Genomic DNA, 14903 nt, shown 5'->3' on the forward strand with positions numbered 1-14903 from the left:
CCCTCCTGCTTTTACCCTCTCACCTGCTGCCTCCCTCCTGACCCGTTACCCCCCCCCCCCCACCCAGCCAATGATCCCAATGTCCCTATCTCTTCCCTCAGGCCCCATGGAGCCCTAGATGCCTCCTCCTCTTCCCCTCCGCCTCTTTTTAGTTACCAAGTTCAGTTCCCTCAAAGCTCTGGCCTCTGTCACCTCCCACTTTCCATGCCCTGCCCCCACCTCACACCTCACCCTGCCCAGCCACCAAGCTGGGTGTGGGTTTGCTTCTCAGTCTGGCATTGGAGAGCTGTGTGGCCCTGGGCGGGTTACTTTCCTTCTCTGTGCGTGCTCTGTAAGGCGCCCTGGCTGCTTCCTAGGGTGGAGAAGGGCTTTTGTGAAGCCAGCACCCGGTGCGCACGGGTCGGTTTCTGCGATTGGGCTGCCAGTGTCTTGTCTTTCCCTGTGGCCTCCCCTCGCTGTCCCACAGCCCACGGTCGCAGTGAGGCACTGTCCTTTCTCCCAGCCTCTGGCCTGTGCCAGCGCAGCCCTCTCTGCCGCAGGACCCTCTTTCCTTCCTGCGGCAAACGGCTCGCATTCCCTCCTTTCCCCTCCGGGTGCCCTAGGTTCCTAGATCGCCCCCTTAGTTGGGGCCCTGTCATTGTGAGTGGTGTCTGTGGCCCTGACTCCGGGCATGCCCCTCCCACATGCCCCTGCAGAGCACGTGCCCCCGGAGCTGTGGGAGCCCTTCTATACTGACCAGTACGCGCAGGAGCACGTGAAGCCCCCGGTGACGCGGCTGCTCCTCTCGGCCGAGCTCTACTGCCGGGCCTGGCGCCAGGCGCTGCCGCAGCTCGAGACACCTCCTAGCCCCTCTGCACTGCTGGCCCTGCTGGCACGGAGGGGCACAGTGCCAGCACTGCCCGAGCGCCCTGTGCGCGAGGCTGACCTGAGACACCAGCCCATTCTCATGGTAGGCTCCGCCCCTGCCCAGTGCGTCCTTCCCGCCAGGCCGAGTTCCTTCCCTGAACCCCAGTCCTGAGGCCCACCTTCCTCCAAGGCCTTTCCACGAGGCCTGGCCCTCTCCTCGGGCCCCACCCACCAAACCTAGCTGTTCCCTTAAAGCTCCACCCACTGGGTAGCTCCTCCCACAAAGCCCCACCCATCAGGGTAGCTCCTCCTCATGAAGCTCCACCCATCAGACTGGCTTTTCCTGCCAAGCCTTGCCCCTCCCCTCACCCCTCCTACCAGGCCTGGCTCCTCCCCCCGACACACTTATGCCCCTCGAAGCTTCCCTGCATGGCCCACTCTCTGCTGAGGCCTCGTGTCGGATGTCAAGGCCCGGCCCATTTTGAGTGGTTCTTCCAGGACCACAGCCCGCAAGGACCCGCACCAACCCCGCCCCCAGCCCGGGGATCCCCTCCTACTTCACCGCCCTTCCGCCTCTAGCTTCTAGCCAAGGGAGCCCCCACCCTATCTTCTGGTCTCATTCTTTAGCCCTTGCCCCCACAGGGAGCCCATCTAGCTGTTATTGATGCCCTCATGGTTGCCTTCTCCTTCGAGTGGACCAAGACGCTGCCTGGTCCTTTGGCTCTGACCAGCTTGGAGCACAAGCTCCTTTTCTGGGTGGACACGGTAGGTGGGGTTGGCCCAGGATGGGGGGGGACCAGGATCATCCTGCGAGCAGAGCTCTGAACTTCTCCTTGGCCCCCAGACTGTCAGGAGGCTGCAGGAAAAGACAGAGCAAGAAGCGGCCCAGCGTGCATCTCCTGCTGCCCCTGCAGATGGGGCAGCCCCCGTGCAGCCCTCGGTGAGGCCAGGGCAGTGCATGCCGGAAGAATGATGGATGGTTGGCTGCCAGAGGGCTGGGTGGTCAGGACCAGGTTGGGGGTGGCTGGAGGTGACTCTCTCTTTCCCTCTCTTTCTCTCTCTCTCTGCCCTCTCCCCTGCACCGGCCCCTGCTGTACCCCTCTCTGCCCCTCAGTGCCCCACGCGCTGGTATTGGAAGCTGGTTCCTGTAAGTGGGGCTGTCTGTCCGCCCCGTCTGCCTGCCCTGCTGTTGCTGTCTGTGTGTTCAGTTCTGCCTGCTTGTCTGCATCCTCTTCTCTTCCACTAGCTGTGAGCAAAGGGGGTGGGGCTGGGGAGGACCCCCCAGTGAACCAAGGGAAGGGTACAGTCTTGATTATTACCCGAGAGGGCCAGCCTACCTGGGGAACTGGAAGTCGATGAACTGTCCCCAGGGCAAACCCTCTGCCACTAACTAAGAGGGCAGGACCCCTGTTGTTAGTTGAAGTGGGGGGAAACCCCAATCCATCAGCTGCATGGATCCTGACCCCAGTGGGCAGGACACATGGGGGATCTCCCCGCCTACAGGAAGAGCCTTAAACCTTCCTAACCAAGGCACTAAGGAAGGTTTAGTTTCCCTAAGGAAAAAAATCCCGGCTTTGAGAGGAGGCCCATTTCTTGAAGCTTGACATTTGAATCTCTCTTCCCTAATTAGCTGTGTGACCTCACACAAGCATTTAAACCTCTCTGTTTCATGGAATTTGTCTTTGCAGCAGATAGACAGGGGGAAAGTGGGGGGGAGTTTTGGACTGGATGACTCCCCACCTTTGCTCACACCTTACCCCCACCCTGGGGTCTGGGTTGGGGGGTTCCTTTCCTGCCTACTTGCTTCCTCTGCATCCTCTCCTCAAGCTGGGGCCTGGTTTCATATGGGAGGAGGGTTCCCTGCATGGGAGGCTGCTCTGTGGGGTCCCTCATGGCTGGGAGGAGCTGGGGTCCCCAAAGCCGGCCAGAACACAAGTCAGGGAGCTGGACGGCCAGCGCTCAGGACAGGGGTCAGGACTACTCCCCTCCTCGGAGGTGGGCTTGGGGGCCCGCAGGTCAGCATCCCTCCCGCCCTGCTGACGGCTGCTCCTCTCCCCCCAGCACGCAATTGCCTTCTGTTTGAAGGAGTCGGGGAACAAACCCCCCATGGTAATGTATCCCCCACTCCTGGGTCCCAGGAGTCCCTGTCCCCAGCCCCTGCTGCTGGCCTGGCTGCTCGCAGACACCTCCTCTGCCTCTCGCTGCTGCCCCTCCCCTGCTCCAGGCTGGCCCCCACCATCTGGCTCTGGGACCCCCGGCTTCCCGCCCCCTCGTGGCGGAAACCCCAGGCCTCCCCACCCAGCCTGCATGACCGCTGACCTGGGGGGCCAGCCTGACCTCTGATCTGACCTGGGTCCTCTCCACAGATCCGATACCGCAAGGACCGTGCTGTGGCCCGTCGTGCTCCCTGCTTCCCAACTGTGACGAGCCTCCAGGACCTGGCCAGCGGGGCGGCCCTGGCCGCCACAATCCACTGCTATTGCCCCCAGCTGTTACGACTTGAGGGTGAGTGAATGGTCCAGCCGCACCTGGAAGCCTGGTGTCCTCGGCCTCCGCCCCCAGGCTTCTGTCCCCAGGTCTGAGAGACCAGGATGATGCAGTGGTTATGCGGGCAGCTTCTGAAATCAGCAGACCTGGGTTTGCATCTCTAATCCCTAATTAGCTATGTGACCTTGAACAAGTTTCTAAACCTCTCTGTGCTTCAAAGAATTCTGCCTGTGGCAGGACTGTGTGCCAGGGATCCTGTGAGAATAGATAGAGGCACACTTCTCACTGACCCCACAGATGCCCATGGACACAGGGAGAGACAATAAATTCGTCTAGAAGTACCTTTGGGATTAGGTGCCCCAGGGAGTGAGGGGTGGTCAGACAAAGGTTTCCGAGTTGAGCTCTTGGGGGTGTAGTGTTGCAGGCAGAGTCAAAGGCTGGAGGAATGGTCCGTCTTGGTATGCCCCTTGCAGAGGGCACCTGGCACGAGACCCAGCCCATCGTAGGTCCTCAGGTATGGGCTGCTGGGTTTCCCCGGGGCCCCCTTCCTCCTCCTGTTAGAGCCGGGGACCCAGGCCTCCTGTCCCTGCAGAGGTGTGCCTCAAGGACCCCATGTCTGTGGCGGACAGCCTGTACAATCTCCAGCTGGTGCAGGATTTCTGTGCCTCCCGCCTTCCTCGTGGCTGCCCGCTGTCCCTTGAGGACTTGCTTTATGTCCCACCACCCCTCAAGGTAAGGCTGCCTTGGGGGCCTGGGCGGGCGTCCAGGGAGGTGTGGTCCGTTCGCTGACCCATTCCCGCCTGCAGGTCAACCTGGTGGTCCTGCTGGCCGAGATGTTCATGTGCTTCGAGGTGCTGAAGCCTGACTTTGTGCAGGCCAAGGACTTGCCGGACGGGCATGGTGAGCTTTGGCCGCTCTCTGGGTGGGGCTGGGGGCCAAGCCATGCCTGACCCTCTTTTCTGTGTCACAGCTGCCTCCCCCCGGGGCACTGAGGCCTCCCCACCTCAGAACAATAGTGGCAGCAGGTATGGTCCTGTGGGGTGCATCCGTGGGCTTCTCCCCCTCCCCCCAGGGGCTTGGGAGGGGGCGGGAATACCAGAGGCGAGAGGGTGGGGGGGAGCAGGGGCGGGGCGGCAGTTGGGGTGCAAGGTGGGGAGGGGACGTGGCAGTGGGGGAGTGAGGTGGCAGCCGGGTCCAAGGTTGATGCGTGTCTCCTGGCAGTTCTCCGGTCTTCAACTTCCGTCACCCGCTCCTGTCACCTGGCGGTCCCCAGTCCCCACTCCGAGGATCCACAGGTGAGGAATGGGGGCAGCTTCTACCATGAGGGACTCACCCCCCAGAGACTGCCCCAGTTGACCTATGTCTTCTCAATGACCCCTCCAGTGGCCCTGCACTGGGTCTCGCTGTCACCCTAAGGTGACCCCCAGGACTTCCCCTGTGGCTCCTCAGCATCCCTTAATGATACCAAAGGGCCCCCGGTACCCATTTCTGGAAACTTCTCATCTGACTAGACACATAATGACCCATCAGTGACTCATCTGGTGACCTTGCAGAGGATGTTGACCTCACCCAGGGCCCCAGTGACCCCATAGTGATCATTTGCCCCTCCCCAGGCTCCCTGAAGTCCTCTCCGTCCATGTCCCACATGGAGGCCCTTGGCAAGGCCTGGAACCGTCAGCTCAGGTGAGCACATCTCAAGGGCCTGGCGCCAGTGGAGGAGGCTGGGCGGGGCAGGGCGGAGGCTGGTCTGGGGGCTGACCCCTCCCTCTGGCCGCCAGCCGTCCCCTCTCCCAGGCTGTGTCGTTCAGCACCCCCTTTGGCCTGGACAGCGACGTGGATGTCGTCATGGGAGACCCTGTCTTACTCCGCTCCGTCAGCTCGGATAGTCTCGGTCCCCCGCGTCCCTTGCCGGCCCGGACGCCCTCCCAGCCGCCCCCGGAGCCTGGCGACCTGCCCACTATCGAGGAGGCCTTGCAGATCATCCACAGTGCCGAGCCCCGGCTGCTCCCGGACGGGGCCGCCGATGGCAGCTTCTACCTCCACTCCCCGGAGGGGCTCTCCAAACCGCCGCTGGCCCCCTCCTACCTGCCCGAGGGGGCCTCGAAACCACTGTCTGATGGGCCTGCCAAAGCGCCCGTCTATGTGTCCCACCCAGAGGCCCCCTCAAAACCATCTCCCTGCCCATCAGGGGAGGTGTCGAAACTACCAGCCCCATCCGAGGGGTCTCCGAAGGCAGTGGCTTCATCCCCAGCAGCCACCAACTCTGAGGTGAAGATGACCAGTTTTGCTGAACGCAAGAAGCAGCTGGTGAAGGCTGAGGCTGAGGCCGGAGCAGGGTCCCCCACGTCCACTCCAGCAGCACCTGAGGCCCTGAGCTCAGAGATGAGTGAGCTGGGAGCCCGGCTGGAAGAGAAGCGCCGAGCCATAGAGGCCCAAAAGCGGCGCATTGAGGCCATCTTTGCCAAGCACCGCCAGCGGCTGGGCAAGAGCGCCTTTCTACAGGTGCAGCCGCGGGAGGCCGCAGGGGAGGCCGAGGCCGAGGCTGAGGCTGAGGCCGAGGCTGAGGCCGAGCCAGGCTTGGCCCCTGGTGGCGAGCGGCCAGCAGGTGAGGGCCAGGGTGAGCCATCCTCACGGCCTAAGTCAGTGACCTTCTCCCCAGAGCTGGGCCCAGTGCCCCCAGAGGGCCTGGGGGACTACAACCGAGCAGTCAGCAAGCTGAGTGCTGCGTTGAGCTCGCTGCAGCGGGACATGCAGAGGCTCACGGACCAGCAGCAGCGGCTTCTGGCCCCCCAGGAGGCCCCTGGACCTGCCCCACCACCTGCTGCATGGGTCATTCCTGGCCCCACAGCGGGGCCCAAAGCTGCCTCCCCCAGCCCTGCCCGGCGTGCTCCCGCTACTCGTCGCAGTCCGGGGCCTGGCCCCAGCCCGGCACCTCGCAGCCCCAAACACGCCCGGCCAGCGGAGCTGCGCCTGGCACCCCTGACCAGGGTGCTCACCCCACCCCATGACGTGGACAGCCTCCCTCATCTGCGCAAGTTCTCACCAAGCCAGGTGCCTGTACAGACGCGTTCCTCCATCCTCCTGGCGGAGGGGACACCTCCTGAGGAGCCCTCGGCCAGGCCTGGCCTCATCGAGATCCCCCTGGCTAGCCTCGGAGAGCCTGCTGCCGAGGAGGAGGGAGATGGGAGCCCCCCTGGGGCCGAGGATTCCTTAGAGGAAGAAGCATCTTCCGAGGGAGAGCCTCGGGCTGGCCTCGGCTTCTTCTATAAGGTGAGTCACAGAGGGGACAGGGGAACAGAATGGCTGGGCCAGGAAGTGAGGACATCTGGGGTAGGTGGGGCCTTGAAGAGGTGGGTGGATAGTTGGACAGACAGACAGGCATTACTAATGGATGGGTGGGAAGATGGGTAAATAGATGGGTTGGACAGATGCGTGGAGAGGTGGTGGGTGGGCGGGTAGGTAGATGGTTGGGTAGATGGATGGATAGGTTGTGTGGGTGGATAGAAGGGTGGATAGCTAGGTATGAGTGGTCAGATGGGGGTGGGTGGCCAGATGGACACATAAATGGGGTGGGTGGAGAGACAGAGACTAGATGGTAGACAGATGGACAGGTAGTTGGTGGGTAGGTGAAGGATGGGTGGGTGATGGGCAGATGGGCAGGAGTGGGTAGGTGGACAGACAGGGCTAGGTCTTCCATGGCACCTCTTCCCAGTGACCAGTTCCTCTCTGTGATCCTGTCCTGTGCTCTTCCTCTTCATGGCCCCTGCTTCCTGGACCATCGTGGTAGCCAATGCGGTCACCTCCTGACCCATCTCTGCTACCTCCTTCCAATCCCACTCACTTTCCACTGAGCATTCAGCAATTTTGGCTCTTAGGATAAAAGTCCTCCCCACGACTTTGGGCTCTGCTCACCTCTGACCGTGTCCTATACCATTCCCCCAAGCTGTGCATCCCAGCCACATCATCCTCACACCTCTGCTGGGCTTGTTCTGGCCTCAGGGCCTTTGCACTTGCTTTCTCTGAAAGGCTCTTCTCACCCATCACCCCTGCCCAGTTAAGCCCTTGTCATTCCCAGGGGTGCTTCTCCCAGGAAGCCTCCTCAGTGCTCCCAGGGTAGGATAGGCCTCTCTCTGCAGTGTAGACTTGCAGGGCCCCATACCCTCCTCCTCGAGGTATTCACCTGCCCGGTGCTCCTTGGGTTAAGCACTCGGCGCGAGCAGTGCCACCGTCCTCCCCATCCCTCTCATACCTAGCATGGGGCAGTGTAAAGTAGGCCCAGTTAAATCCTTTTAGTGCGTTTATAAAAGATGGATGAGTGGCTGGCCAGCTGGGTCAGTGGGAGACGAGATTCCAGCCACGGCAGGGGAGGGCTGGCCAGCTGGACTGTGTCTTCCCCTAGGACGAAGACAAGCCCGAGGATGAGATGGCTCAAAAGCGGGCCAGCCTCCTAGAGCGGCAGCAGCGGCGAGCAGAGGAGGCCCGGAGACGCAAACAGTGGCAGGAGGCTGAGAAGGAGCAGCGGAGGGAGGAGTCTGTGAGGTGAGGCTGGGCCCAGCTGGGGGACCCCTGCCTTTGGTTTTCCTGTCCCCAGTGACCCCATGCCGTTTTGACTGCTGTCTTCCCCTCATCTGCAGACTGGCCCAGGAGGCCCCTGGCCCTGCCCCTGCAGCACCCACAGCTCCTGTGGCCCCAGTGGCCACCCAGATCCCCGCTGCCCGGGCCCCAGCTGAGGAGGAGGTGGGCCCCCGGCGAGGGGACTTCACGAGACTTGAGTATGAACGCCGGGCCCAGCTAAAGCTGATGGATGACCTTGATAAGGTGCTGCGGCCCCGGGCCACGGGGACCGGGGGGCCGGGTCGGGGCGGGCGGAGGGCCCCCCGGCAACGCTCTGGTTGCTGTGATGACTCGGCCCTGGCACGAAGCCCAGCCCGCGGCCTGCTGGGTGAGGACACTGTGGGGGTGGGGCCTGCCCAGGGCCCTTTCTGGGGCTCTCTGGGGGAGGCCCCATGGATGTGTGGGGAGGGGGTCTGCAGGGGTGCTGGGCAGGGGTGGGCATGAGTGGTGGTAAGGTCCCCAAGGGGGTTTGACCCTGCATTTGGGGGGATACAGGGGGGCGAGGCCTTCCCTCCGTGGCTGGTGAGGCCCTCTTGGGGGTGTTGGACAAAGCCCCCTCACTGCGGGTGTGTGGGAGCCCTGAGCTGGGGGGCTGCAGAGGGCAGGGGTCTTGGCAGGGCTGGCCTGTCTGCACCCCCGCAGCTGCTGGGTCAGGTAGATGAGGGGGCTTCAGGTGGGGCTGACCTGTGGGGTCTCTTCCCAGGCTCGAGGCTCAGCAAGATCTACTCTCAGTCCACCCTGTCCCTGTCCACTGTGGCCAATGAGGCCCCCAATCACCTCGGTGTGAAGAGGCCCACGTCGCGGTGAGCTCTGGTGGGGTGACTGCCCAGAGCTTGTGGGTTTGTGCACCCCCCATGCCTGGAGTGGGGCGTGGCCTGGGTGTGGATGCCCCCTGGGACAGAGGCACGCTTGCGCAGTGAGGCTGGGGCTGCCTGCGTCTGGCTGAGGGCCCTGGAGCCTGCGGTGCCTAGGGATGAGCACCGATCGGGCTGTCTGGCCCGTGTCAGTGTCCGTGTCCTCTGCGGTGTGCTAGGCTCGCCTCTGCTACCACCTCACTCCTTCCGCCCCTTTGCTGCTGCAGGGCGCCGTCCCCATCTGGTCTCATGTCCCCCAGCCGCCTGCCCGGAAGCCGAGATCGCGACTGGGAGAATGGCAGCAATGCCTCCTCCCCGGCGTCGGTGCCCGAGTACACAGGTGAGCGTGGCCCGAGGCAAGGTGTGAGCAGCAGGCTCCTCCAGGCCCCTGGTCGCCCCTGCTGACCTCCTCCCTCCAGGTCCAAGGCTGTACAAGGAGCCCAGCGCCAAGTCCAACAAGTTCATCATCCACAACGCCCTGTCGCACTGCTGCCTGGCAGGCAAGGTGAACGAGCCTCAGAAGAACCGCATTCTTGAGGTGAGCCTGCACCTGCCTAGCTGCCAGGCAGGGGAGGGGTCAGTGGTCCCACCTGGCTGGCTCACGGCTCTCACCACCCACTAGGAAATTGAGAAGAGCAAGGCCAACCACTTCCTGATCCTCTTCCGTGACTCGAGCTGCCAGTTCCGGGCGCTCTACACGTTGTCTGGGGAGACGGAGGAGCTGTCTCGGCTGGCGGGCTATGGCCCCCGTACTGTCACCCCCGCCATGGTGGAAGGCATCTACAAGTACAACTCAGACCGCAAGCGTTTCACTCAGATTCCCGCCAAGACCATGTCTATGAGCGTGGACGCCTTCACCATCCAGGGCCATCTCTGGCAGAGCAAGAAGCCCACCACTCCCAAGAAGGGCGGCAGCACCCCCAAATAGCCCCACCCTGGGTGTGCACGGGCTGGGCCCCATGAGCTTTGGCCACCGCCCCCTGGAGGACAGTTGGTCAGTATTCCTGGGTCCTGTCTCCGACCTTGTCTGGGTGGGGCTGGAGTCCTCACCCCCAACTTTTGAGTCCGGTCCTACTGTGGGGACTGAGCTGGGAGGTTCAGGGACTCAGGGCTCAGCTCAGTCCCCTTGTCTGTCCTCCCCACCTTCTTGAATAAAATAATGTAAAGAGAAGCTGAGCCTTGTCACCTCCCGGAGGTTGGCTGGGTCTCGGTCTCCTGCTCTCTTGAACTAATTCTAGTTTGTCTCTTCTGTCCCCTAGATGGCCCCAACACCCCTCCACCTAGGGTGTTCAGTGGCCTTTCAGCTGACATCTTGGTGCAGGAGGCTCATGACCAGCTCCTCTCCCGGGGCCTCCTCCGCTTCCCCATTTTCCTCCTGTGTGGCTGTTGTTATTGGCCTTTCCTGCATTTGGTCCAGGGCCAACTTCCAACTCCTCCTGTCCTCTCGCCTCCCCCTGGAGCCAGCCTGCCTGGTCTCTGTGCTGCTGCTGCCTGAGGGCCAGGGCCTCTGTGCTGCCCTCCTGAGCCCTGCGTCTGAGGATCCAGTTGCCTTCCTGGCATCGCACTAGCCGTCTCAGGTGCAGGCTCATGTGGCTACCCAAGTCGAGCAGGGCCTGGCTTCCCTGCCACTGCCCAGTCCTGGGCAGCTCACCGCCTAAAGTGCTCTCTGGCCCCATGACCACCCCGAGTCCAATCCAACAGCCTGGACCTCCTCACGTCCCCAGCTGCCTCCTGCCCACACAGCATCTTGTGTGACCTGCTAAAGCAGAAATCGGATTATGTCCCCTGATGCCTAAAACCCCTTAATAGCTTAGAGCCTGCTTGTGGCTTCCCAGAGCTTAGGACTAAGGACCACACCCCGGACATGGCCTGGCTCCTTGCCAGGGACAGAAGCAGCTTGCTAATAAGTCCACAGAGCTGGGCCAGAGCCCCCTGCCCCACACCCCACAGCTCAGGACTGTGGAGCAGAGCCCCAGGACAGTCCTGGTAGCAGGGGTGGTGAGACCTGGGAAGTGGGGGTCAGGTGCTCCCAGGCTCTGGGCTCTAGGAGGCATCTGGGAAGCCCTGACTGGAGGCGTCAGGTGGTAGTGGGACTGGCCATGCAGCCTCCAGAACTGGCTCTGCAGGGTGAGGGCAGGGTGTCTATCTGGCCTGGGGCCCGGCTGCCCCACCTCCCTCACCAGCCAATCAGGGCCCAGGGCCAGGGCGCTCCTGAACTGGCAACTCTTGAAACACCTAGTGGCAAGGAGAAGGCACAGACTGTGACATAAAAATAGACTGTATTGTGGGGGGTTTGCGGGAGGGGTCAGTCTTCCTTCAGGCTCCCAAACACAGCGGCTGGAACGCTCTGCTGCTCCAGCCGAACCTCTGTGGGAAAGGAGGGAGAGAGGGGGTTACTCCCCTGGAGGGGTTCCGGCCCCGGGCCTGCCCACTACTTGGGTGGTCACTGACCGTTGGGCTCCAAGTCCATCTCGTCCTCGTCCTCGTCCTCCCCCAGCTGGATCTCCTCGGGATTGGCTTGCTGAGCCAGCGCTGCCAGCTCCTCTCGAGACGCGTCACTCCTGGGAGAGTGGCCATGCTGCTTCAGCAGGGGGCCTCTCACCAGCCTCCCCCGTGCCTTCCCTCGCCCAGCACAGCTGGCTCCCGTCCTGCCCAGGTCCTCACCTCACAAAAAGAATCTTGCTCTGGGCCCGTGGGGGCTGGTCCCGCTCAGCCTCGGCCGCGAGCTGCTCTGCCCGCTGCTCCAGCAGCTTCATGTCATCCATGCCGCTCTGCCCAGGGGCCAGGTCAGACACTGGAGGGACAGGGGTTCAGACCCTCAGTGGTTCTCCCTCAGGCATGTCACACACCCCAAGGTCCCGAAGGAGTTCCCAATGGAGGCGAGGAAGGCCAGGTTGAGCTCCCAGTGCTCCCAGGCCCACGAGGTCAAGGCTGGATGGTGGTACTCTGAGAGCAGGGTGCAGACATGGCCATGGCAGGGGAGTGATGGAGCTGCTCACCTGTGCCTGTCGCACTGCCCGACACCTTGAGCATCTGCGAGGCCATGAAGTTGACCTGTGTGTTATATGTGGCCTGCACACTGCGCCGGATCCGCAGCATCTCCCTGATGGTGTCCTCGTTGCCGTGCCGAACTTCAAAGTCCTTCCATGTTTGCCAGAATGCCCCAGTGGTCTGTGGCGGTGGGAGGAGGGATTGGGCGGGGGGGACAGGAGTGCATGTGTGAGCCAGCTGCTGGGCTGCACCTCCTCAGTGCCTGTTCCTCCATCCCTGATGGCCCCAGACCTACCCGGGGGTCACATATCTGGGAGCAGAAGCTGTAGATGGCCCTGGCGCGGTCAATCTCGCCGAGTTTGCACTCCATGTCTGCAAACCGCAGGCACATCTCCCGCGCATGCTCATCTGACAGCACCTGGGCGGCGGGAAATCAAGAAGGCAGGCGTGAGGCAGAGGGGGCTTGGAGGGATCCCAACACTGTCACCAACCCTGGGATTCCAGAATGAGGCGTGGGCTCCCAGCCCCTACGTGCAGGATCCTCCTTCCTACCAGGCACCCCTCATCCACTCAGGGACCCCTGCTGGCGGGCACCTCAATGGCCTTCTGGTAGATGCCACGGGTATGGGTGACACCGTAGATCTCAGCAGCCCTCTTGATGTAGATGTTGAACATGTCATACTGCTGGGCGGGTTCCACAGCCCTGGTGGCACGATCATACACAGCCATGGCATGCCGGGCCAGGCCCCATTCTTCTTCCAGCTGCGCATACAGTAGGTACAGGGCTGCATGATGGGAGGAGAGGGTCAGTAGCCCAGCCCGCCACACCCTCCCCAGGCACCAGGGAGTCCACAGCCTCCTCACTCTTAGCGTATTTAGGTGGGCAGCCATCCAGCGCCTGCTCAAAGAGGTCCCGTGCCCTCTCCAGCTTGCGGCCTCCGTAGCGGGCGATGAATTTGGTCAGGTAGGTGCTCCAGATGTCAGACACATTGGGCCACTTGAACAAGGAGATGCCACGCTCGTAGGCCTGTTCCAGGGGAGCAAGTGTAGGAGTGTGCAGGGGGTTGACCACCCTGTCACCCTCAGGTGGTCCTGGGAGGAGGCTGCCAAGTCTCCCTCAGGCTCAGCAAACAGGCCCCTCCCGTCCACTTCACAGCTTGCCTACATACACACCTGCCCTCTCTCCCTCAACACACTGCAGGGATCTAAGGATAGAAGTGACAGGTCTCGGGGCTGGGGATGTGGCTCAAGCAGTAGCTGACTCAAGCAGTAGTGTGCTCGCCTGGCATGCGTGGGGCGCTGGGTTCGATCCTCAGCACCACATAAAAAATAAAATAAAGATGTTGTGTCCACTGAAAACTGAAAATAAATATTAAAAAAAAAAAAAAAAAAAAGTGACAGGTCTCACTCAATACGGTGTCTGTCACTTCTTAGGTGACATTATAGGTGAGGTAGAGGTGGTTCCTGACCTCTGCAGACATTGGTGCCCAGGGTGCCCTCCCCATCTGTTTGTCTGCTTATGGGCTTCCCAACCACTCTGGCGGTGGAGTGGGGCCTCACACACATGGACACGTAAGAACCCCCCACCTATAACCTGTCCCCTGAGTAATGGAAGGACAGCCACATACTGCTAGCAACATCCTGCCCCATGTACTTGGAGGCAGGACTGCCTGTTAGACGCTGAACTGTGGCCTCCCACATAACCATGCTGACGTTCTAACACCCAGAACCTCAGAACACAAGCCTGTTTGGAGATGAAGGCACTAAGTTCAAATGAGCTGTTAGAGTGGCCCTGATCTACTGTGGACTAGTGTTCTTGTAAAAGATGAGGCTGGGTGTAGTGGTGCACATCTGTATTGCCAGTTACTCAGGAGGCTGAGGCAGAAGGACCACAAGTTTGAGGCCAGTCTCAGCAACTTAGTAAGATCCTGTCTCAAAAAAACAAAGAAAATTAAAAAAGGGCTCGGTGGGTACCTCAGTAGTAAATTGTCCCTGGGCTCAATCCCCAGTACCAAAACCACAAGTGAACAGTACACAAATGCACACAGAGGGCTGACACATGAGGCACAGGGAGAGACGGCATCTCTAAGCTGAGGTGAGAGGCCTCAGAGGCACCAACCCTGCCGCACCTCCAGCCTCCTACATCTTGAGAGTAAAGCTCCTGTTCTAAGTCCCCTACTCTGGGACACTCGGTCACCACAGTGACAGCTGAGCACACACACCATGCCCCCCACACTAGGAGCAGCCAGTCTGGGACCTCCATGTCCGTGTGCCCTCACCTTGAAGCTCTCCTCAAAGTACTTGTGTTCCTCCAGGAACATGGCGTAGTTGATGACGATCTGGGGCGTGGCTATGCGCAGGTCCAGGATACGGTCATACACAGCCTTAGTGGACTGTGGGGAGAGGCAGGGGTTGGGGCATGCTCCAGGCTGGGCAGTCCCCACCGCTCTCCCCACGGCAGCTGACCTGGAAAGTGCCCAGGCTCTCCTCCAGGTCAGCCAGCATCGACCACACCTTCAGGGACTTGTACACGCGGTTCTGCACGGGCTCTGAGCCATCAAAGTACTCAGCCCTGCGTGCGGGCAGCGCTGTCGCCTTCTGCAAGGGAGATGGCAGCAGTGGGAGGGGCACTCAGGGGTTGTCCTGCCCACTGCACCCACCGGTGACCTGTGCCTCTCCTCACCCGCAGCAGCCGCAGGGCTTCATCATAGTTCTCGTGCCGGAGCTCCAGTTCCCCGCACTGGCACCACACACTTGCCAGGTCATCCACCTGCTTGAAGTTCACCTTGGTGGCCTTCTCCAGGATGATGCGGGCCTGTCAGAGACAGGCAGAGGACAGGCTGGGACCCTTCAATCTCACCACCCCACCATGAGAATGCACGTGCAAGTGCACCCACAGATGAGACTGTGCTCACACCCGCTCACACGTGCACACCAGTACGGCACTTACGTCGTCCAGCTGCCCGTTGTCCTCATAAAACTTGGCAAACGCGACCCACAGAGTGTGGGGCTTGCCTGTAGCCTTGAAGGGGTCCACCGTCTGCACGGCTTCCGTATAGGTGTTGATGATCTGGGGCAAGAGAGTCAACCAGGCTGCTGGGGCGGGCCCTG

At 61.6% G+C, this 14903-nt stretch overlaps 2 protein-coding genes across 6 annotated transcripts in view; one reads left to right on the forward strand and one right to left on the reverse strand.

Moving 5' to 3' along the window:
- Positions 1-71: 71 nt before the first annotated feature.
- On the forward strand, positions 72-10029 carry Camsap3 (calmodulin regulated spectrin associated protein family member 3). Of its 5 annotated transcripts, none has more exons than XM_048813029.1 (18): positions 72-949; positions 1489-1611; positions 1691-1786; positions 1961-1993; positions 2908-2955; positions 3213-3351; positions 3926-4065; positions 4140-4233; positions 4304-4358; positions 4555-4628; positions 4947-5016; positions 5163-6603; positions 7733-7872; positions 7968-8275; positions 8651-8750; positions 9029-9141; positions 9221-9339; positions 9424-10029. In XM_048813029.1, the coding sequence occupies exons 1-18, from the start codon at positions 671-673 to the stop codon at positions 9727-9729; spliced, it is 3678 nt and encodes a 1225-aa protein (XP_048668986.1). In that variant the 5' UTR covers positions 72-670; the 3' UTR covers positions 9730-10029. The 5 variants fall into 5 exon arrangements, with proteins under 5 accessions (XP_048668986.1, XP_048668970.1, XP_048668983.1 ...); XM_048813013.1 differs by having other exon boundaries at positions 74-949; positions 5112-6603; XM_048813026.1 differs by lacking the exon at positions 2908-2955 and having other exon boundaries at positions 74-949; positions 5112-6603.
- A 1032-nt stretch (positions 10030-11061) lies between these two features.
- Positions 11062-14903, reverse strand: part of Xab2 (XPA binding protein 2) — a 9617-nt gene continuing 5775 nt past the window's right edge. Inside the window, exons 9-19 of the mRNA XM_015503708.2 lie at positions 14743-14862; positions 14476-14607; positions 14259-14390; positions 14072-14185; positions 12657-12819; positions 12387-12577; positions 12088-12210; positions 11801-11972; positions 11466-11595; positions 11253-11362; positions 11062-11168 (exon numbers count right to left, since the gene is read on the reverse strand). Coding sequence (XP_015359194.1) covers positions 11107-11168; positions 11253-11362; positions 11466-11595; positions 11801-11972; positions 12088-12210; positions 12387-12577; positions 12657-12819; positions 14072-14185; positions 14259-14390; positions 14476-14607; positions 14743-14862 — 1449 coding nt within the window. The 3' untranslated portion in view covers positions 11062-11106. The remainder of the gene's footprint in view (positions 11169-11252; positions 11363-11465; positions 11596-11800; positions 11973-12087; positions 12211-12386; positions 12578-12656; positions 12820-14071; positions 14186-14258; positions 14391-14475; positions 14608-14742; positions 14863-14903) is intronic.

Source organism: Marmota marmota, unplaced genomic scaffold, assembly GCF_001458135.2.
Source record: "Marmota marmota marmota unplaced genomic scaffold, marMar, whole genome shotgun sequence".
NCBI lineage: Eukaryota > Metazoa > Chordata > Mammalia > Rodentia > Sciuridae > Marmota > Marmota marmota.